Genomic DNA, 22,434 nt, shown 5'->3' with positions numbered 1-22,434 from the left:
CTTGTTTCAACAATTTATCCTTTCTTCATGTGCCTCACATGTGCAAAGTGTGAAACTGTACCTCGTTTGTTCACGTATAGGGTATACATATGGTTTACATTTGAAAATGACCTTAAATATGATCATTTCTAACATCCCTATGAACTGAGCTATAAACGCCTGGAGTCAGTATACGAACTAGACTCAACAGAATGGATGGAGTGATGTTGTCTATGTACAGAGCCTTGAGATAATGTATGTTATGATTTGGCGCTATACAAATACAATTGAATTGAATTGAGTCAAGCGTCGTGTGACAGCAAACGGGTGAAAGGGCATCATTTGGACGAAAACTACTACCTTTGTCAATGAATAAAGAGACGACATTATGGTGGAATTTCACGTACAATGTTACGATAGTCAAAAGCCTTTGTAAACCAGGCGATCCAGGAAACCATTCAAAGGTTGGGTAAAGTGTGCGCACTAACGCTATCTTATCAGCTCAGCTGTTGTGCTGTCATAAGACTATAACTAAAACTAAATGGAAAATTCGCTGTATAACTAAGTAACTGAGGCAGCTTTACAATACGGTTGTGAGCCCTGCAATGGCGTATGACTGGAGTTAGAGCTGGAGGGGATGCTGAGATTTTCGTGACCAGGATGGACAGAACTAGAAATGAGTGTATTCGAGGGACAGCTCAGGTTGAACAGCGTGGAGATAAAGTAAGAGAGTTGAGATGGTTTGGTCATGTGCAAGAGGAAAAGAGGGACAGCCCAGAGGTTTCATGGATGTAAGGACATTTGGTGAAACAGAAGACGACAGAAAGGAAAGGGCAAAACAGAGGCAGATGAAGCTGAAAGAAGAAGTTACATCAATTGCTCGCTAACGCAAATATCCCCTCAGTAACTCAATGCATTTAGACGTGAAGACGTGGTCAAAATGAGCTGCTGAAGTTCAAACCAAAATGATGTGAATGACTTTGAACGTGGTATGGTTGATGGTACGAGTACCTCAGAGACTGCTAATCTACTGGGATTTTCATGCACAACAATATCCAGAGAATATATATTACAGAGAATGATGAATGAAAAAGAAAAAACATACGGCTGCTGATGCCAGAGGTCAGAAGAGAAGGATCCGACCTCTCTGGTCTTTGCATACCAAACGCGTCGTGAATATACGGGACAAAAGTGCGGATAATTTGGATGTATGACGCACTGTCCCATCAAGCACAATGCGAAGGAATGATAAATAGAAAGTCACAAAAAAAACACAGCCGGTGTGAATGCTGCACTGATTTGACACAAGCAATTTCAAATTTGCACCACACAAACAAGACCAGGTGCAAAGGCATACACTTCAATATACACTGGATGCAACCAAGGTGTGCAGAACCTTGGAGCAGAGTCCCACATTGGGTGCCAGAAAGTGAATATTTCCATTGGTAATATTCATTTCCTGTACATAGTGAGGTATTAAACGGTCAAAAGGGATGATTCTACAGCCGCTGTAGGCTCGGTTACCCTTTTCCATGTGGTTGCTAGCAATTATTTTTCTGCCTTCTCTGAATATAATTTCTGACATTGTTACTGTCATTGTATGATGTTGTCTTGTCCAACCTGTACTGTCTTTGGTGCTTGTCTTTTTTGTCTCTCTTTCTCTTGTCCAGTAGTCTTGCATTGAACAACCAGCCAATTAAAACATCAAAAAGTTTTCAATCACAGTCAATCACACTGCATGCCGAAGCTGCTGGATGAAATAAAAGGAATTTTTCAATTCCAATTCACCAGGATTTACATTATGAGTAAATACTCAAAATACTGATTTAATATCATATTAAAACGATATCTTTTCTTGATGACAACTCAAAGCTGCCATTTCACTCACACATGCATACGATCACGCACGTGTCAGCCATCAGGAGCAACATGGGGTTAAGTGTCTTGCCCAGGGACACATCATCATGTAGACTAGAATCAGAGCCAGGAATCAAACCTCGTGGAACTTGCTCTGCCACTCAGCCGCCATCAACACCCTCAGACCAGTTTCTCAGTGCAAGTCAAAAGAAGAAGAGGAAGTGAACGAAGCTTTTAAGAATGAATTCTTCTCTTGACCTCCAAGTACATTCTAGGTCACAGCGTGATCCATATGTGAACACAGCGTTCAGTGCAGCGTATTTCTCCTCTGCCCTGATCTGAACGAAGACACCACTCCACGGTGTCCACAGTGATGTCGGTGCTCACAAACAAACACTGAGGAAAGAGTTGCCTCGGCTTATGAAATCCACGTTTCGTGTGTGTGTGTTCAAAGGCGCGCGCACACACAAGTGTGTGTGAGAGCCTGATCAAAGCAGCCATTATAGGAGAGAACTGGTATGAAGTGCTGCTGCTCCTTGCCCTCACTAACCTATTCCTTTTCTTTCCCCGATCTGAGCTTCTCTCGTCTCCTGCTCCTCTGACCTGTCCCATGCTGTCAGCACTCATCACCAGCAATCTAATGCTTGTTTCTGCAACAGTATTCCCCTTTACACCTGATGTTAAAAGAAGTTTTCTGTGATTGGATTGCAAATACACCCAAGGATGGATCATTATAAACCACTTCAGGGGGTGGTCGGAAAGCATCGTGATTACATTGAATAGAAGTGACAGTGTGATGCATCGCCACTCCAGCATTTGTGAGTTTTTGTCTATCAATTTTGTCACTTAGAACCTGTTACTTTATCTGTAGTTTAGCCTCCTTTGAGAGTGATTTTCTGTTCTTAGCGTTTTCATAGTCTTTAGCCTCCTTGAGAGTGATTTTTTTTGTTTATCGTAGCATTGTTTTATAGCCTGATTCTTTTGTCCTTGGGAAGAGGCTCACTAAAATCACAAACAATGAAGTTTGATTACCTAGTACTTCCTCTGCGCCTGAGTCCTGACCTGACAATTTGTGTGTATTACTGTTCTCAAAAGTCTTATTTTGTCCACAAACCACCATGTTTGAATTATTCAAACTAATGATTAATTTAGAGGTTCGATTAATCATTTATTTAACTGACAAAATGCAGTTAAATGCAACAATTCAACTGTAACAATTTTGTCAGTTAATGGGCGGAGACAAGAGGAGTTTATCCCGTCAAATCAGAAGAAATCATTTTGGAAGCTTTGTCTTTTCACTCCTACTCCAAGCTGTTTGCAGTAGGACTGGGTTCAAAATAACATTTTACGATTCCTGTTGATTTTTATTTGCAAGATGCGATAGTTGGGGGGCCCTCAGCTGAATTTGAGTAGCCGGTGCTTGACTATTATTGATACGGATGTAAAACTATAAATTGCATTAATTTGTGTACTTTACACCAAACCTGAGTTACTCTTGTTGTTTAACCTTAGAGAAGGATAAAATCACAAAAGTGGCCTAGTATTCATTTGCACTTTTTGTATGGAAGTGTTTTTGAACATGAAAAAAAACATGTTAGAACATAATGTGCAAACGTGCACTAAATGAGCAAATCTACAAAATAAAACCAAATAATATATCTGCAAATGTCCAAAGACACTTTGATTTCATCTCAATTCCTTCCACACTACTGATCACCATGGGGCCCCAAGCTGCCCTTAGTTCACTTATGCCTCTGCGTCATTGATCTTATAATATCTGTCAGTTCCACTTCTTGTTCACTCTGACTCTTTTGCGTTTGCACTCCCTCCCTGATTTGTTCTCTGTGCCGTGATTTTTTGGTGAGTCGTTCCCCAAGTTTTCCCCGTCGACATCCAACAGAATAATTGTAAGTATCTAAGATTAGTTAAACTTCAGATACTTTCCAGACGGACAGCGACTCCCACCGCGTGACTACTTTCAGTCCATTGATTTGTGGCTCCATAACTCAGTAGCCAATCAGCAGACAGCTTCCTAAGGCCCGCCCACGGCCCATCACAAACAAAACCACAACAAGTGAGGGAGCGCAAACACAAAAGAGTTGGAGCAAACAGAATTCTGATCTTTGAAAACAAAAACAAATAATATACAATATTTTTGATGTGATTCACATTCGTGTATAGTTGACATTATACAGTATGTTAGGGATATTATTATCTACTGTGCAGAAAACTGCAGCGAGCGGCTGAGAGCACACTTTCTTAGTTCAAGAAACATAATTAGATATCTCATTAAAGTAATGTGCTTTTCAAAAACAGACATTTGCTAATTTTACATTACATGTTAGGAAGGATTTGTTGGTTCTTGTCAGACACAGTACTAACTGGGGTTATTTTTAAATATTTTCCATGTGAAACTTTTATTAAAGTAATATTCAAAACAGACTTTTACAGGGGGGGAAAAAAAGAGGTTAATTTCCAGCTATATGTGAGGTAAGCTTTGTTGCCTCTGATAAGAGACACATTATAAATGACTGATTATTTTAAATGTGATACCTCACAAATGATATTCTAGGCTTAAAATATTAGATATTAGATCATATTGATGAAGTTAATGATAGTTACGTTGTATGCTTACTGACAATGTTGATGTTGTGATGAATAAAATGAAATGATAAAGTTGCTGATGTGTGGGTATATATTTGTACAATTTGATAAATGTGAATTATTATTACAAATAATGACATGAATATAATTAAACATATCCATAAGCTCATAAATATTCATAAGTCGGTGAATGTGTGTGTGTGTGTGTGGCTTTATTGAACTGTTTCCAGTCTCTGAGACTGGCTCTGAGGAATTCATCCTAGAAGTATCTTTATTTATATAACTATATGTGATGTATCGTTTACTTTTTCATGGGTTATTTTTATTCCGTAAATTATTTCCTTCTACATCACACAGAACTGAAGTGATTATTTTTACTGAATGAAAATAAAGGTGACGATAACTAATACCCTGTCTGTACACTGGTGAATGGGAGCGATAGGTGGGTGATAAATGTCGCCTGCTATTATTACTTTTTGACACTTACCGACCTGAGCTTTAAGTAGAACACACTTCAACGGAAATTTGCCAAATGTGACAAACCTGAAACACACACTCACTCACAGTCCTCATACAGTGACTGACAGCTGGACCTGCTGGGATCACCATGACAACAGAGGGCAGAAGTTTGGCATCAGCCTCCAGGGCGGCTGAGCTGCGAGTTTACCCAGGTAAGACAGCTTCCCTCTGGGGAGAAACAGTGACACTCTCCCTTTTAAAAGCACCTCCTCCTCCTGTTACACATGTGTCATGTGTCTCACTTTCCAGCTCCTCTCCCTTCATTTCTCCCTGCATGAATTTCATTTCCTGCATCTTCGTTCCTCCGCTCTTTCCTTCTCCTTTTTTACAACGTTCGCTATCATTGACAAAGCCTTGAGCAGCAGCCAGCGGCCCCCAAGAGCCGAGTGACTTCCTGCTAAAAATAAGAGCTGGGGGAAGAATCGCACCAAGCTGCCACAGAGTGAGCGAGAGGTGCACAAGAGAAAGAGCAGTAAATTGGTGTGGGTGGGGGTGTTTTATTTTTTTGGGAGAATTTAGAAAGAGAAAGAGTGGAAAGTGGAAAAGGGATGCTGAAGGACAATGAGGTTGAAAGAGGAAAGGACAGGGACAGAAGAGCAAAGAATGGGAATAAAATGAAGGATTAAGGAAAGGATTTTATTGTAATTATACAACTGAAATAACAAGGTCAGACGGATGGTTGATCAGAGCCACTGCGACTGAGAGTGCTGCCACAACGGATCAACCTGACTGAATGTGTCTATCATTCACATGTTTTAAAGGTTGGGAGGAAACCGGAGCGCCTGGAAGGTCCCAGATCAGGAATCAAACTCGCCACCTTCTTGCTGTGAGGCAACAGTGCTAACCACCAAAAATGATCATTATTTAGTGGTTTTTTTTTTTTTTTTAAAAAGTGAGAGGATATTCAGCCAGAGGAACAATGTTGAAAGAGCAGGAAGTTTGGCAGCAGATGGCGTCACGTGTCCGAGGCACAGTTTGCACAGAGACTCGGAGGAAATGGATACGCTAAACCAGATCTGTATAAATCTGCATGGTACACACCAAACAGCAGGAGTTACACTCATCTACAGAATGAGACGTGTATGTGTGTGTGTGTGTGTGTGAGAGAGAGAGAGAGAGAGAGGGTGCAGGGGGTAATGAAATAGGACGAAGAAGAATAGGAATAACCGGATTATAAATATTTATACGAGTGGATGAGAGGAAGAGAGAGGGATGGCAGAGTTGCTGGGAGAAAATAACAGAGTGGGGGGGTTGGGAGGGGGGGGAGACTTCAGAGGCAGCAGCAGGCACTTTTGGCACGCCTTATCTATTCTTCGCCGTCTCTCCCATTGCCTCTCTCGCTGCTGGAGTGTGGGCTAGCTGATTTGCAGCCCACACTCCCTGTAGCTCTCGTGCGTATGTGAGAGTGACAGAGAGAGAGAGAGAGAGAGAGAGAGAGAGAGGAGGGAAAGAACAACAAGTTCTCCCCCTATCTCCCCTCCCCAGATAAACACACAAAGGCCCGTGCACCTGCTAACAGGCATGTGCCGTTTTGCGGGGAGGTCTGCGTCGTGTTGATGAAGCCGATGACAATGATGATAATGACAGCGATAACGGAGCCGCTCACTCCACTTACTCCGACTCCTATAGAGTCACAGATTCATCAGCTTCTTGCTAACAAGGCATTTGGTTCCAGTCGGTCAGCGCAGAGATACACTGCATCCACTTTCAATAACATACAGTATCTTACAAACAAGTGAATTAAAACTTATCTACATCTACTGACCAGTGCCGTTGAAAGTGTTGCAGAGAATGATGGAAAAACTGGCTCTAAAATCACAAGATGGATGGTCTACAGCTTTCCTGCTCCTCCTTTTACACACTTCTTGAATCTATCACATTTGATCTCTGATTTCTTTCTTTCTTTATTTATTTAATCAATGTATCAAAGTTTGCTTTGCTCTGGTTTGTATATGATTTAACCTCAATTTGGATTTGGATTTGAAACTGAATAGTTGTATTTCTATTTTTGCACTTAAAATGACACATTTATATGTCAGTACGTGTTTTAAATGCTGTGTGTGTTTCATTATTGTGTCTGAAAAGATTTGTTTTTGAGTAGATTTAAATACAATTTGATTAACATATTACAATGTTTAAGTGGGTATAATAATTTACTAGTTAACATAAAAAAGAAACTTAAAATGATGCGTGACACACTCAAACGTGAATTTGAATTACTCACACTCGCCTCACTCAGGTGGAGCTAACAGCTAAGCTAACAATTGAGCCAGCAGATTTACTTGTTAAGAATTTAGAAATACTTGCCCCCGCGTGCCACTTTTCAGATGTTTTGATGTCATGAATGTGCCGTGAACACTTAAGAGGCCAATTGACTTACTTAAATCCACCATTTGCACAGCGAAACAACATGACACCACTGTCTTGTTTTTGCTGATGGTTCAAGAGGGCATTTGAAAGTAGATCAAAGACCAAGCTGTGCTCACAGCACCCTCTGCTGGACCGCATGGTAACTTCATCACATGGTCCACTGATGTGCTTCTAGGCTGTAATGAACGCCCCCATTAAAAATGCATTACCTATGCCAGCTTTAAGATCAACCCCTTGATCATTTGTGGAAATCGAAGACGGATCTTTATTTCAGTCTGTTTTTACTCAGCGGTTTGTTTCTGCTGTTCGACCCTCAGGCTGCTGTCAGTGTTACACCACACTGTATGATGTGGGGAGTCTCTGCACAGCCTGTGTCAGAGCTAAGAGGAGAGTAACACAAACCAGATTCACACCACACCACATCATATGTAAAAGGAATAAAGAAAAACATACTGGAAGTTCCACAGAAATACATTTGTATCACAAAGGACTATTGTTTGGGCCCTGCAGTGCGGTACAAGGTTCCTGTTAAGATTCCTAGATCTTAGTTTTTGTTCTTTGCAGGCATCCATAATGCAGTTAAGTAGGCTTACAAAGACTCCAGTCCATCACTAGGAACAATCATTCCATATGGTTTATCTGTTTTATCAGTATTCAATCTGTGGAAGTGGATTTATCAACGGAAACATTTTTAATAACTTCCATTTGAGATATTTTCAAGGCACCACGAGTGTTGCATTCATGAGTTCTGACGCCAAAAAAACTGAAAAGTTTGCTTTGTACTATTCAGAAGTCGACTCAAGTTTGTGGTGTAGTCCCACTGTTCTTTGACTCGCCAGAGAGTAAAGACATTTCAATATAAAAAGTGGGGAAATCAATTCAAAAAACATATGACATGCTTTTCAGAGTAGTCTTAATCTGGTACAACCCTTTAAATTATGAGAAAAATGAAAATGAAAGTAGCCTCGAGATGCTGACAACTTCAAAGAATCCTTCTCCTTTTAAAAGTTTTTCTTAAAAAACTTGTGCAGTTTTGCAAAGGGAGGAAGTAACCTATCACTGACTCCAGCTGTACTGATAGATGTCCAGAATGAGAAGTTTAAAAGATGCTGACCTAGCCAGTCGTTAAACTTCTTGACCTCAGAGGGGAGTCCAAGCTCGGTGAAGTCTCCAGCATGGATGAACACATCCCCGTACGGCATCTGGATCGCATCTGTGCGGGAGTGCGTGTCTGAGATGCAAACAAAACGCGTGTAGCCTGGTGGCTTGGGAGCATCATGGGGCATTGGGTCCACCCTGAGAAGAATAAAAACAACAGAGGACGAGAAAAAGTTAAGGTAGAAAGGAAGGAAAAGGGGACGCTGCACTAATATAATACTGGAGAAAGAGACACTGGGCTGTGTGCAAACTCTCTGTGGTGAGAGGATGACAATGTAAGGTTGAATTAGTATCCAGCAAAAATCATCATCCCCATAGTCTGAGACAGAAGAGACAGCAAGAAGCCAGTAAGAGACCACAATAAAAGCAGAGCACCAAAAGAGACAGAAAGAGAAATGTGCAGAGATAGATAAAAAAAAAAGAAAGAATAAAGTGCAGATATAGAAAAGGAGCACAGTCCTGTGGGATTTCTAGCAACTGTGCACGTCCACGGGTCTCCAGAGGGAGACGAGCTGGTGAATAACCGTGGCCCAGTTTAATAAGTTTTCCTCCAGGTACGGTAACACCCAGGTCTGCTTCCTCCTCCTCTTCCTCCTCCTCCTCCTCCTCCCCCTCCTTCTCCACAGCAAGAGTGAAAGAAATGAATGGAAGTAAAGAAGCGGATAGACACGTATATAGGAATGTCAGCAAGAAGTCAGAAAAGAAATAAAATACATAAGAGAGTTCATTTAGGAAAAGCTTGTTCCTATTAATAAATATACAGTAAACAAACATAAATAAAAAAGGTAAATTCTCTTTCTTATTTTTAAGAATGAGCTCATATGATACTTAGAATTTGTACCAGTCCGATACTGGCCAAAACCACTGCGTCAGACCTCAGAAAATTAAAAATATGAAATCAGATACAATGCAAGAATCCTCTATATTTCATACTTCACAATGCATGGATTGTAGGAATATGAATACAAATGTGGAATATTTGGGCTGCTTGGTTCTTCTTCACGGGAGAATAATGAGTTAGTATGTGTTGTTAACAGCTTTGTAGGTCAATTAAATATGATATTTAATTTCAGTTTTGAGGATCAGAAGGGTCAAACAGCTATCAGTTAAAGTTAAAGTAATAGTTTGTATTTGTTCATGTGTGAGTTTATTAGATACTGACACATAGAGCTGAGCTGATGGGCACTCGTTTTGAAGTTTTCCGACATCTGCACCAAAATTCCATAGAGAAATTCAGTGACAGACAGGAGCTGTTTGTCTATTGCTGCCTCATTAAGTTTGTATCACCTGGGTGATACAAACTTGGGTTTTTTTTTTTAACTGAAGTTAGAAAAAAACACATTTGAACTTATTGATGAAGGCAGCAGTGGATCAACAGCTTGGATGAAAGAAGTCTCCGCACTGTCTTATGAAACAAAAGCAAGTAAACGGTAATGGTCTGTATTTATATGGCGCTTTTCTAGTCTTGATGACCACTCAAAACTGCTTTACACTACACTTTTGCCATTCACCAATTCACACCCATTCACTCACACTTTCATACAGCGCATCTATGTGTAGCGCATTTTTAATCACTCATCTTTCATAACCATTCACAAGCTGCCGACACAGCCGTCAGGAGCCAGTGTGTACTCTATGTTGTCAAGGTAAAAACAATTTTGGAAAGAAATTTTAATAAAAATTCTAAAAACTTTCAAATCTGCATCACAAATAAATTCCAGATTTTTTTAGGTGCGTTAAAAGCTAGGGCTTGTAGTTTTGCACTCACTTGATCTCTGTGGGCTCCTGTACTGATAACGTTGACTTATTATGTATAGAGAATTCTCTGACATCCAAAAGAACAATTAAAGAGGGCATCAATGGGCCATGGGTGGTCAGAAGACACAGTAATGTAAAGCTGTGTATCATCAGCATTATATTTTATGTAAACTGATGCCATGTCTCCTGATGACATCGTCACGACGGATCATAAAGGCTAGTGCCTAAAATGGACCCCTGTGTGCTACTCCACAGTCGACTCATTAATATTTATGATATCATTTATATCAGTAAGATAAGATTTACACTAGATAAAAACAGCACCAGTGAGTTCAACCATGTTAAGAAGTCAGTCAAATAGACTTGTGTGATTTGGAGCCACAGCAGCAATATTAACACTGATAGTAGCATTTGCCAGTCAGCATGTCCATGTGGACCCAATGAGGGTTCTATTCAAGCTGACAATGTGGGTCGCAGTTTCCCGTGTTTTCTTACTCTGTACCTTTCCACTCCTAAGTGGGAATGGGCTTGAAGTGAGCAAATTATTCTGATGCCATAAGGTTTCATGAACATGCAAACACTGATGGAGCCATCATGGAAACCATGGACAAATCCTCTTTGGACCCATGAGCCGTGTTTCCACTGAATGGAATGGTTTGGTTTGGTACAGTATGGTACGTTTTGTTTTTGTTTTTGTTTTCGTTTTTTTTTTTGCTTTTCTATTAGGAAAAGTACCAAAGTAACCTTCCCTTGGGTTAGCAGAGTAAAATGGTACGGTACAGTTAGACCAGCTCCACCCATGACAGTCAGCCGATTGTGCGACAGATAAACGCTAATCCCTTGCGACTATCCCATGGACGTCGAGGCAAGTAAAGGTACAAGCCTGAACCAGGGCTTTACCATTCCAAACTGTACCACACCAAACCACACCATTGGAGGAAACACAACAATATTGTCAGCCCAAAGCTAACCCTAATGTGGCCCACATTAACATATTACCCTCAGACCCATTGGAAACATCATCACGTTCTCCTGAACACACAGGAAGTCAATATGAAGTCCCAGTGTGTGAGACCGCATGTGTGAAGAGTCGGTACATATTTACTCACATGTGGACGTGTGGTGGCTGGAAGCGCCCCTGGTTGATGTTGTAGAAGGTGAAGGCCTGAGTGGGGTTGGTGCTGTACTCGTCCACCTCCACTGTGGTCCTGCCGCCGCGCTGAGCACCGTGCGACTGAGCCTGTGACTGCTGCCGCCTCGCCGCCATGATCTCTGACAGGGTGAAGGCCATGGCACAGAGCAAACCAGAGCAGAGCAGAGGTGAACGGGCGCAAAGAGTCAGGGGACGGTGTGTGCTTTAGCTGCTACTGCTGGTGATTTTGGTGACAGACTCAAACTCTCACAGAACTCACAGTCGCATCACCTCCTCCTTATACTCTTATTCTTTGCAGCTTCTCTGCACCTGAGACACAGAACAGACAAGAGCTGACATTAAGCATAGTTATAAACTTGCTTGTTTGTTTTTTTAAGGAATAGTTCAAATAAAAAAATAAAATAAAAAAGATTCATGAACATTTATGTCATTTATGGGACAAAATGCCAGTCGCTCTCCTCTTTCAGATTCTCACATGAGCATTTTCTGCCTGTTTGATTGACATTTGTGGTTCATTTCTCCATTTTTGACAGTCAGTCAGACACAGTATGACATTTCGTGATGGCTTTGTTATTGTGCACACTAAATATCTCATTTTAAAAATAGAATCTGCTAAATGTATTGCACTCAATTGGACATTGATCAGGAATCAGTGCTATAGCAGAAGAAGAGATGTTGTCTTTTTAAATTCACACACTTTTTCACACACCTGTGACGAACATAACACCTAATACCAACCTCCGGTTTTCAGGTGTGTTATGCTTATTAGCAGCAGCTAATGTGTCCTGGAGCAGAGATAAGAAGCAGGAGTAGACTCACTTTCTTTCTCCCTCCACACATAATCAATTCTTCTTGATTGATGAATAGTTTGGTGTAAAAAATGTCCCAAACCTGGAAAACAATTCCCAAACCTCTCAGATACTGTATCTAGTTTTGTCCACAAACCCAAATCATACAGTTTAAATGTCTTCTTTGATTCATGCAGCGAAGAAACCATGAGAAATAGTCACACTTTTAAGAAGCTGAAAAATCTGAGAACTTCTTGTAATTATTAAAAAAATATGATGAGGATTAATCTAATCATTGAAGTTTTGTTTACTTATCTAATAGTTTTGTAGACTACACAACCAAAGATGGCGCAAACAAGGGCAATTATCTACAGATTCCAATATCAGTCCAATATCATTTTACATTGTGTGTTAATGCATTTTCCACCTACAGCCATTTCAAGGTATTTAAAACCCATAAAAAAATACTTATCCCATAAAGAAGAAATAAACAACCTGACATTTACTTTTACATTTAGTAAAACACAGTGCATAGCAAAGAATGGGATATGAATAATGTTTTTACAGGGATTGTATTGGATTTTACATTTGTATCTTTCTGATATCCTATCCACTTATTTTGACTATCAAATATTAAACTTAGCATCAGTATTGAACCGATACTGAGTATCATATCTGCTGGTCAGAATAAGTCAAAGATCAAAACAAGCGGTGGTCAGTTTTCCTATTAGAGTAGAGGATATCATGAAGTCAAAACAATATGGACTTGATAAAATGGCCATTCATGCTGTGTGAGGCCATTATTTGTGTGTGTGTGTGTGTGTGTCACCCATTAATACATTGCACCGCAGCTGAGTTTTGGGAGACTGTGGCAGTTTGGACAGAGCAGAGCGGAGAGCTGCTGCAGTGACAGCAACGCTTGGAGAAGGAGGTGATAATTTGGGGAGCGACAATTCTTGGCAAAGTACGCCAGGACTGCCGTGCGATGTCGGCGTGCCATCTCCATTCCTCATTCACCGCGACCTCACACGCTGACAGCACACTGACGTGACGGATACACACTTCACACTGCTGGGTTTTTCTTTTGTGTGTGTCACAGGCGAATCCCAGCATGCTTCAGGGATGTGTTTCAGGAGTGCAGGCAGTAACGTGTGTGTTTTGTGTGTATGCAGGTCCATGCAGGCATATTTGAATGTAGCTCTGTTGTTTTGTCCATCATGTGGCAACAGGAACATGTAACAACAACTTCGGACCACTCACAACTTTCTTATATTTTATTCTTTTTATCCAAAATTCTGCAAATTCTTCTTGTTCATTAGCAGGAATGTAGAGTAGCATAACATTGAAGGATACCAAAGCCATTTAAATCAAAACAGTTGAAGAATAGGCAGTAATAATCATGACCTAAATATTGATACAAATAATTATGCAATCCTATTTAATGAGAAAGATTGTTATTTATTTTAATCATTTGGGCCTATTAACCAGGACCATATTTGCCATTTTGTAATAATAGGCAATAATTATTTAATTTTTACTCTCAAAAACTAAGTAATTGTTAATTTGTTGGTTTAGTTTATGAATCATTATTGTAAATAAATACTGTAAATATTTGCAGACACAAAACATCCACTGCAGTGTTATTCTGGTTATAACTGGTTACTGAAGTTAAGCCACCGTTACTATTATTTGTTATTATTAAACTATTTTGTTTTATCAAATGGAGGACAAAATGAAAATCTGCTCAACAGATGACTGATTTTTTTTAAAATCGGCCTCGGCCATAGAAAAACCCAAATTGGTTTAGCAGACGGAAAATGATATGTTTCAAGTCATTTGGTAAATGGGAGAATTTGTATAACCCAGTCTATCTGCACCACAATTGGTCAAAGTATCTATCAAATGCATTTGATAATAATAATAATAATAATATGTTTTTCATATGGCACACAGTTACAATAATAGCGCACACAGTCGATATAAAACGGCACAATTAGGGGTGCAAATGATTATTCTATTAATCAATTATCGATCAATTACTCAATATCGTCAACTATTTTGATAAACGATGAATCGCTTCGAGTGTTTTTTCAATAATAAAAAACATTCTTCCTGAGTTTCCAGCTTCTTAAACGTGAATACGTTCTTGCTCCATGTAACAAAGAAATCCTTGGAACTCAATCGCTTTGGACAAGACTTCTGAGAGCATCAACATGTCCATGTTTGGTAAACACTGATCAACATTTCACGAACCAAACAAGTGCTCCATTAAGTGAGAAAAAACAACAACTGATGAATCGATTACGAAAATAATTGTTAGTCGCAGCCCGAAACACAATAAAACATAATACATAAGATAAAACATGTGAAACAGTGAGGAGGGTCATGTCTGAGTGTAGGCAGCAGCTCGGTTCATGATAATTCAATGATAATAGGTGCAAGACCATTTTTAAAATCAATTTGAAACCACAAGAAGAAACCAGTTACAGTTACCTGCATTGTAAGGACACTGACATGCTCTTGTCTCTTATCTGATCTGTAAAAGCTGAGTTTTGGATTTAGATTTGTCTCTCAGCATTTATGAAATAAGTTTAACCCAAGGCTCTGAAAAAATAACTAATAGAATGTGTACATTTTGTTTCCTTTTCTGTGGCATTATTTATAAAAGCTGCCGACAGCGACTGTTATCATTTAATCCTGTGCAAAGAAGTCTGCAAATGTTACTTACACTGCCTTTTATGAGGGGTGACGAGGATGAGAGGATTTTATAATTGTCCTCACCGCTCAGCAGTAAACAGATATTTTGAACTGGATCCTGAACACAAGCAGCTGAACCTAATCCGACAGGATCTGGAACTGCTAATGAAACAAGCCTCTGAAAAAACTGCCACTAAACTGTAAAGCAGCTCCTAAAGAGGTTGACATGGATGCTGCGTGAGCTTCAGTTCAGTCAGAAATGCACAGCAGACTTTTTGTTTTTCATCTGAAAATATTCCCGTTTCAGCTCTTTCTTAAACAACAAACCATCTGGTGTCACATTGTATTATATGTGTTTGCTATAATATAAAGTAAAGAGTTTGTTAACTCATGATTCTTATCGTTTTTTTATAAATAAAGGTTTGATTGGCAGCGTATAAAGACCTGCACCCTCACAACGTAGTAGGAAAAAAAAGAAGCTTCCAATCGAGCCCAGGTATGTCATACCCTCACATAACATGTTATCTTACATAAATGCATTTTTTTCTTGAATTTGCTTGTGTTTACGTTGCCTTTTTTCCAAATATAAAAGCTTCCGAATGTTGCACATGAACACTTTCCTCTGATTTCAAGACAACATAAATGTTCTTAACACAACAGCAGAGCAGACCCTCAAATAATTTTGAATCGGAAATCGATTTTTGAATCAAATGGTGACCCAAGGAATCTAATCAAATCCTCTAGGACTAAACCTGAAAGAGTTATTCAGAAAATAATTGTTAGTTGCATGTTTAATTAATGTTATGTCATAGATTTGAATGTATTAATCAGTTATTTATCAATGCCGGGAGAAAATGTCTCTGCGTAATTATACTATATATCTATCTCACAAGGTTAACAATTGTTTTAAAAATTAAGTCCCTAATCTGTATCTAGGTTAGCAACAAAATTATTACATTTTTCCTAGGGCACTAACCTACATCCCCAGAATATCTATGTTGATATTTTTGATTGTGCTGCTAAGAGAGAAACACACACATGACACATGCAGCTAAAAACTACACTTAAGACATTCACGTACATAGCAAATATTATTGTTATTATTATTATTATTATTATTGTTATTGTTATTGTTATTGTTATTATTATTGTTATTGTTATTGTTATTGTTATTATTATTATTATTGTTAGTAGTAGTATTTATTATTTTTTTATTATTATTAATCAACAAATAGTGACTTTTAATATTGTTTATTTAGGCTGATGGCAATATACAGAATAGTGCAAAAAGTGTTTAGAAATGTTTTAGGAAACAAACAACAGTATTGCAATATTGATAAAACCATTTTCAGGAAAAATGCTGTTAAAAAGTTATAAATTAAGTTAAAAATTATACCAGATTTAGTCAAAATATGCTTAAGCATTACAAGTATGAATAAGTTTCACTCTTTGGAAAATTGCTAATCCATAAATGCATCCTTTTTTTTCAAAATGTCAAAGGTCACAGAAATTGACAGACATAAAACTATAATGTTGCATTAACGGGCGACAACAGCCCAAGTGAAGGATAGAAAAAAGCCACTATTCTGACATCAAAGTTAGAATTCTGAGACTAAAGTCACAATTCTGAGAATTCTGAGTCAAATTGAGAGGTAAATGCAGTTATTTCATAAATGCAGGCTAAGAACACAAACAAGGAAAAAGCGATCAAAGGAGGAAGGGAAGGCAAAAGTAAAACACAAAGAGGATAATATCCTGAAACATGGGGAACTGGAACAAGACAGCGTTGAAATCTCTGGAATAAGTGAACTAAACAAAGACAGTGGGGAAACACAGGTGAAACTTCTTAGGGCAGGGCAGGCAATCAAGGGGGACGACGCGCCAGGAAGTACACACAAAGAAAAAAACTACAAAATAAAGCAGGAAACAAGGAAAACAGAAAACCTGAAACAAAGGACTCAGGGTAAAGAACAATTAAATGAATTATTATTATTGTTATTATTAGTATTATTATTATAATTATCATTATTATTACAAAAGAATAACAAAAAGTCCAAATTGAGCACTGACCGAACAAAAAGTGCCTGGAGAAAGTAGAGGAAACGTCATTTTCACAATTGTGTCGTGGTTTCGTGAAATAACACAGAGCCCATCTAGTTTGGGAGGGAAGGCAAAAGTTTGGTCCATGTGTGAAGAGGAGACACTCCTTAAAGACAGACAGTAACATGGGGGGTATCCTGCATCAAATCAGCCACAAGTCCGATCTGTAATCCAGCCCGAGAAAAGACCAGAGCACAAAGATCCAGCTGTACTGAAGTGTTTCTCTCACAGAGTCTGGAGAGCAGCTGATAAATACAGGAAGTGAAGAGAGGCAGTCTGACTGAGCTTTTACATCACAGTCTCTCGGCTTATTTACGTTACGAAGGACGTTGCAATTTCACTTTTTTTGTCAAACTGTGGGTGATGGTGAGTTTGTGCATTCTGTGGAGACAAAACATATTTGAATGTCACATTTTGCCAAATTGTTTTAGGCATTTGAGACAAAATGTGTGAGTGAAGGTGGGAGAGTGTGAGTGGAAGTAAATGTTCTATATAGAACATGGATGATATTATGCATCCGTCATATTGGTATCAGCCAATATTGGCTTTAAAATGTATTAACAGATATCAGCAACTGGGCTAGGTAATATGGGAACAAAAGTGTTATCATCATGTACGTTTTTATATCATTCGATATCAATATGGCAAATGGTCTGTATTTATATAGTGTTTCAAGACAGGAGCAACGTGGGGTTAAATGTCTTGCCCAAGGACACGGCGGCATGTAGACTAGCGGAGCCGGGAATCGAACACGCAACCTTGTAGTTGAAAGACAACTCGCTATGTCGGCTATACTGCAATATACGAGATATACGAGGATATAAAGCTGCACACAGGTTGTTGTTTTGGACTCATGAAAAGTTTTCTTTAGAGATGTGTGTGTTTCTCAGCAGAGAGTGACAACACACTGTAAATTTACATCTACCGTTCATGATCTGTATTACCTGCCAGAAATACAGTTATTATTGCCTTTCATTTTATTATTAATAATAATACATCATAGATGATACCTGGTTTATTTCTTTGACTTTGTAATGTTAAATGAAGGATATTTACATGTGTTAGAAACAATGAAATTGACTATAAATATGGTCAAATTCTGCTATAGCACAAATAATTAGGCTTAACATTAAAGAAATGTTAATAAATTATAATATAATTAATTAATAATATATTTTTTATTATTAATATATATAAGATTTAGTGTATTTCACAATTTTTTCAGTGTAATAAATCCGATGATGATTGAAACCAGGAAAAGACATCACAGATGCCTTATCATGATATGACAATATCCAAAGTCTAAGACAATATCTTGTTTCATGTTATAATATATAGATATAATATATAACATATATATGACTAATGACTAAAACAGTCAGCTGACCTCTGCACTGGTGCCCTCTATAGTTATTATTTTCTATAGACAACTGTTTGTGGTCTCATAGCGGTTAACAACACTTTTGTACTCTTGTATTCAAGTGATTTCAAAGACATAATCTCCAACTGTGTAACAAATATTCTTCTTCCATGAAGAAGAAATAAACAGCCCACAACATGACATGATTGCTGATTATTATTTACATTATTTGAGTTTTTATGTCTATTTATTTTGCATAGATTTCACTACAGAAGAGTTAAAATGACCTCTGCAGCTGGGTGCACGCCACAAAAGTTTCTGATATCCATCCATCCATCCATCCATCCATGCATTTTCTACCGCTTTATCCTCCACAGGAGGGTCGTGGGAGGTGCTGTGCCAGTCTCAGCTGACATAGGGCGATAGGCGGGCTCCACCCTGGAGTCCGTCAGTCCATCACAGGGCCACATATAGAGACAAACAACCATTCACTCTCACACCTACAGTCAATTTAGAGTGACCAATTTACTTAATCCCCATAGTGTATGCTTTTGGACTGTGGGCGGAAAACCCATTCACACACGGGGAGAACATGCAAACAAACAAAATCTATTCAGTTTTAATGATCTATGTGTTATATAGAGCAAAGAAACCAGCTGATATTCACATTTAAGGTGTCAAATCAGAAAGCTTGAATTAAATATTGAAAAAAGGACTCGAATTGATAAATCAGTAATCAAAATAGGTGGCGATTCATTTGGTAATCCATTTATAATAAAACAATCGCTGCAGCCCTGGTGTGTATAAACAGGTACAAATACCCAATTTTTTTACCTGTTCATGAAAGTACCACATGAAATTTGACCATTTTAAATACAATTCAGAGCCCTAAAAGATGTGTGTGTCTGTAACCTCGGGGTGAAAATGGTAATGTGTTCCTTTTTTTGATTGAATTCACTTAGGAGCCTTTCTGGTTGTCAAAAGGTACATTTCTAGCTTCTCCAAGCACAACAATGGACTAATGAAGGGAACTTTCTCCAAATGTGTACCATCAGGTACAGAAATGTCCTTATTTTGTGTCCATATTTTTCAGTGAGTGGTTTGCAGAAAAGTACAACAGCAACATTTAATCCTGGGACGGCCACCTTTGCTTCTAGAGAAAATTATATTTTAAAAAAAAATCCAGCTTCATTTAAAACTCTGGTTGTTTGTCTACGCTAAGTGCAAAGGTTAATAAATGTATATTCTGATCCATTTTTCTGGACTCATATTTTTAATGTTTTGCCTCTAGTGGCATATGCATTCACAGAGGAAAAAAAAGAAGAAAATAGCTCATGGTTTAATTTCATTTATATTGCTGACATTATTTTGGCTTGATTTACATTTATTTCAGTGATTTTGTTTCTAAATTTTAATACATATCAATGTCATGCTTGTACTTTAACGACTGCATTCACATTATTCAAACAGACCGTACAGGTTTTAAAATCATTGCACCACTTTCATCAAGTTTTAAACATCTTTTTATTTATCTTTACAGTTCGGACAATAAGGTGAGATGGGAATTCTGTTTGAATGCTTGTTCATTTAAGGACAAAAAAGCTCTTATTGACTCGACTTGTCATTCATATTCATATTCATACAGCTGCTGTCTTCACTTAAAGTATAGTGTGATATACACAAATGACTGTAGGCAGAAATGTCCTTAAAATTTCAATCCAGTCAAACAAAAAAAATCAGAATACTAATAGAATAATATGTGAATAAAAGAATAAATAAATGAGAGGGAAAACAAGTGGTGTTGACTTTTATCATATAGGCATAGATCTATGTTTAAATGTTTTATCTAAGGTCGGTCTATTCTTGTTTCACCTTACTTGGTAAATTGAAATGTTCCATTAAGTTCTTTATTTAAGCAAAAGAAAACATTTGATGTGACATTGTGCTGTTATGTTTTTCGTCCAGTTCACTTTCTTAATTCTTACACTTGCACTATTGTTGCCTTGTGGGGATCCAATCCAAAATATGTTCACTTTTCCCAGCAATCGACAAAAAGTGTGGAGTACATTCTTAATTATTATTGTTCTTTTTTAAAAAGTATAAGCAATTAAAGGAACACTAAATCAATATCAGAATATTCAAAAATCAGTTCAATGCTTAAAATGCTGTCATGAAATATCCGCTCTGTGTCCACTGTGTCCTTTTTTCCCTCGCGTGCAGGAAATAATCTGGCATATTGCAACAGTAGCTGCAGGATTTTTGCAGCGGTTTTGTTTTTCGTGAACACATGGAAGCTGAATTCAAACTTTTCAGACATTTGAACCCAGTGACTGCACCAGCAGCAGCTGCGGCACACACAACATTGCCCTTTAGATGTGATGTGTTGCTCCTGAAATGTGATCTAACGTTAAAGCACTGCTGCTGCTGATGATGATGATGATGCTGATGCTGATGCTGCTGCCGCTGGAGAGTGTCATGTATCTGTGGGTGAATGTAGACAAGTCCAGCTGAGCTGAGCACAGTAGACCTCACTGACCTGAGCAGAAACACAGCTCAGTGAAAAGCTTCAGAGCCTGGGAATGAGCTGAAAGCCTCAGTCTGAACAGCATGGACGCGTGCAGATAATGAAGAAGAGAATGGAACCTACCTGCTTACTGCTCCTGTTCTCCACTTCTCCTGTTCTCCTGAAGCTGCAGTGGAGGTGCGAGTGTCTGCTGCTGCTGCTGCTGAGTGAGAGACGCGCTGGTCAGTTTGAATGCGCACCCCGTGGTGCACCGGTGCAGCGTGGTGAAGATCCTCCTCCTCCTCTCCCTCTCTCTCTCTCTCTCTCTCTCTCTCTCTCTCGCTCTCGCTCTGTGTGTGAGGCAGAGGAGAGAAGGATGGAGGGAGGACCCGGGGTAGCTGCCGCGCGCCGCGGCTCTGCCACAGCTCATTCTCGGGCACACAGTCACAAATCACCGCAGCTCACTTCGAAGCTAATGTCCGTGTGGATACCATTAGGGTTAAATTAGAGCTGACAGTTTGGGTCCCGCGGTTTTCATGGTGGCCCCTCCGGTGTTACTGAAACCATATGCGCCTGCATAATGCCCATTCAGGGGCCACTTAGTACCCAGATAGCCTAGAAAGGCTATGGGCAGACACGGGTGAAGCCACCATGAAAACCACAGAAAAAGCCGTTTAGGACCCGTATTGTCAGGCTAAATATAACCCTTATATGGGGCCCAAATGCTGCCTGCTGGACTCTGTCTTCCTGTCTCAGTTACTCCTCCAACCCCTCATCCCCCCCGAAATCTAAAATCTGTTACTATACTGATCACATGCTGTCTCTCAGGAAGATTTAAATCAGGGGTCTTGCACTCAGATTACAATGGGGTCACATGAGCTTCACATCGTTCGTAAAAACAAACATGATTCTGACAATATTTTTACACTATATTGTGTTTTTTTTGTATAATTCACAATAAAAAAAAAACACATTTATTAGCAAAGTGAATCTATAAATACCACATTTAAGTGGTGGGTCAATGAGATCAATTAGGAGGGGGGGCAACATGTGGCCTGCAGCCGGAGATTGAGACCTCTGATTTAAAGTTGAAAAAACAGTGAGAATTTGTAAAGGAAATATATTCAGAGGTAATAGTTAAAGAAAACACACATTATAGATTAGATTAGATTAAATTATATATATACATACACAAATTATAGTTGGACATTATAATGACATATGCAATATAAAATAAACAGAAAATGCAAAAGGAAACATTTCAAAATGTACAATAACAGTTTTATAACTGAAGGATGGAACAGCGATTATAAAGTATACAAGTATTTAAACATGTGCTACATGTATTTACATATACAAGTATTTAAACATGTGCTGTATTACAAGTTTTTTTGTACTATTTTGCAATCCATCCATTTTCTACTGCTTTATCCTCCACATGAGGGTGACATAGGGCGAAAGGCAGGCTTCACCCTGGACAGGACACCAGTCCATGACAGGGCCAACCATTCACTCTCACACTCACATATATGATGTTGAGTGTCCAGTTTGCCTAATCTGGATTTTCCAATATGTGAGATTAATTTGT

General features: G+C 38.8%; 1 protein-coding gene across 2 annotated transcripts in view; it reads right to left on the bottom strand.

Moving 5' to 3' along the window:
• Positions 1-21,089, bottom strand: part of mpped1 (metallophosphoesterase domain containing 1) — a 95,161-nt gene extending 74,072 nt beyond the window's left edge. Inside the window, exons 1-4 of one of the 2 annotated variants that reach the window (XM_044020730.1) lie at positions 20,991-21,089; positions 11,658-11,707; positions 11,355-11,517; positions 8,444-8,625 (exon numbers count right to left, since the gene is read on the bottom strand). In XM_044020730.1, coding sequence (XP_043876665.1) covers positions 8,444-8,625; positions 11,355-11,512 — 340 coding nt within the window. In that variant the 5' untranslated portion in view covers positions 11,513-11,517; positions 11,658-11,707; positions 20,991-21,089. Of the gene's footprint in view, positions 1-8,443; positions 8,626-11,354; positions 11,708-20,990 lie in introns of both variants that reach the window. The other variant, XM_044020729.1, reaches the window with a different exon arrangement.
• Between the last annotated feature and the right edge of the window lie 1,345 nt (positions 21,090-22,434).

This window comes from Solea senegalensis, linkage group LG3, assembly GCF_019176455.1.
Source record: "Solea senegalensis isolate Sse05_10M linkage group LG3, IFAPA_SoseM_1, whole genome shotgun sequence".
NCBI classification, from domain to species: domain Eukaryota; kingdom Metazoa; phylum Chordata; class Actinopteri; order Pleuronectiformes; family Soleidae; genus Solea; species Solea senegalensis.
Note: the sequence above shows the minus strand (reverse complement) of the source record. Positions and strands in the feature narration are given on the sequence as shown.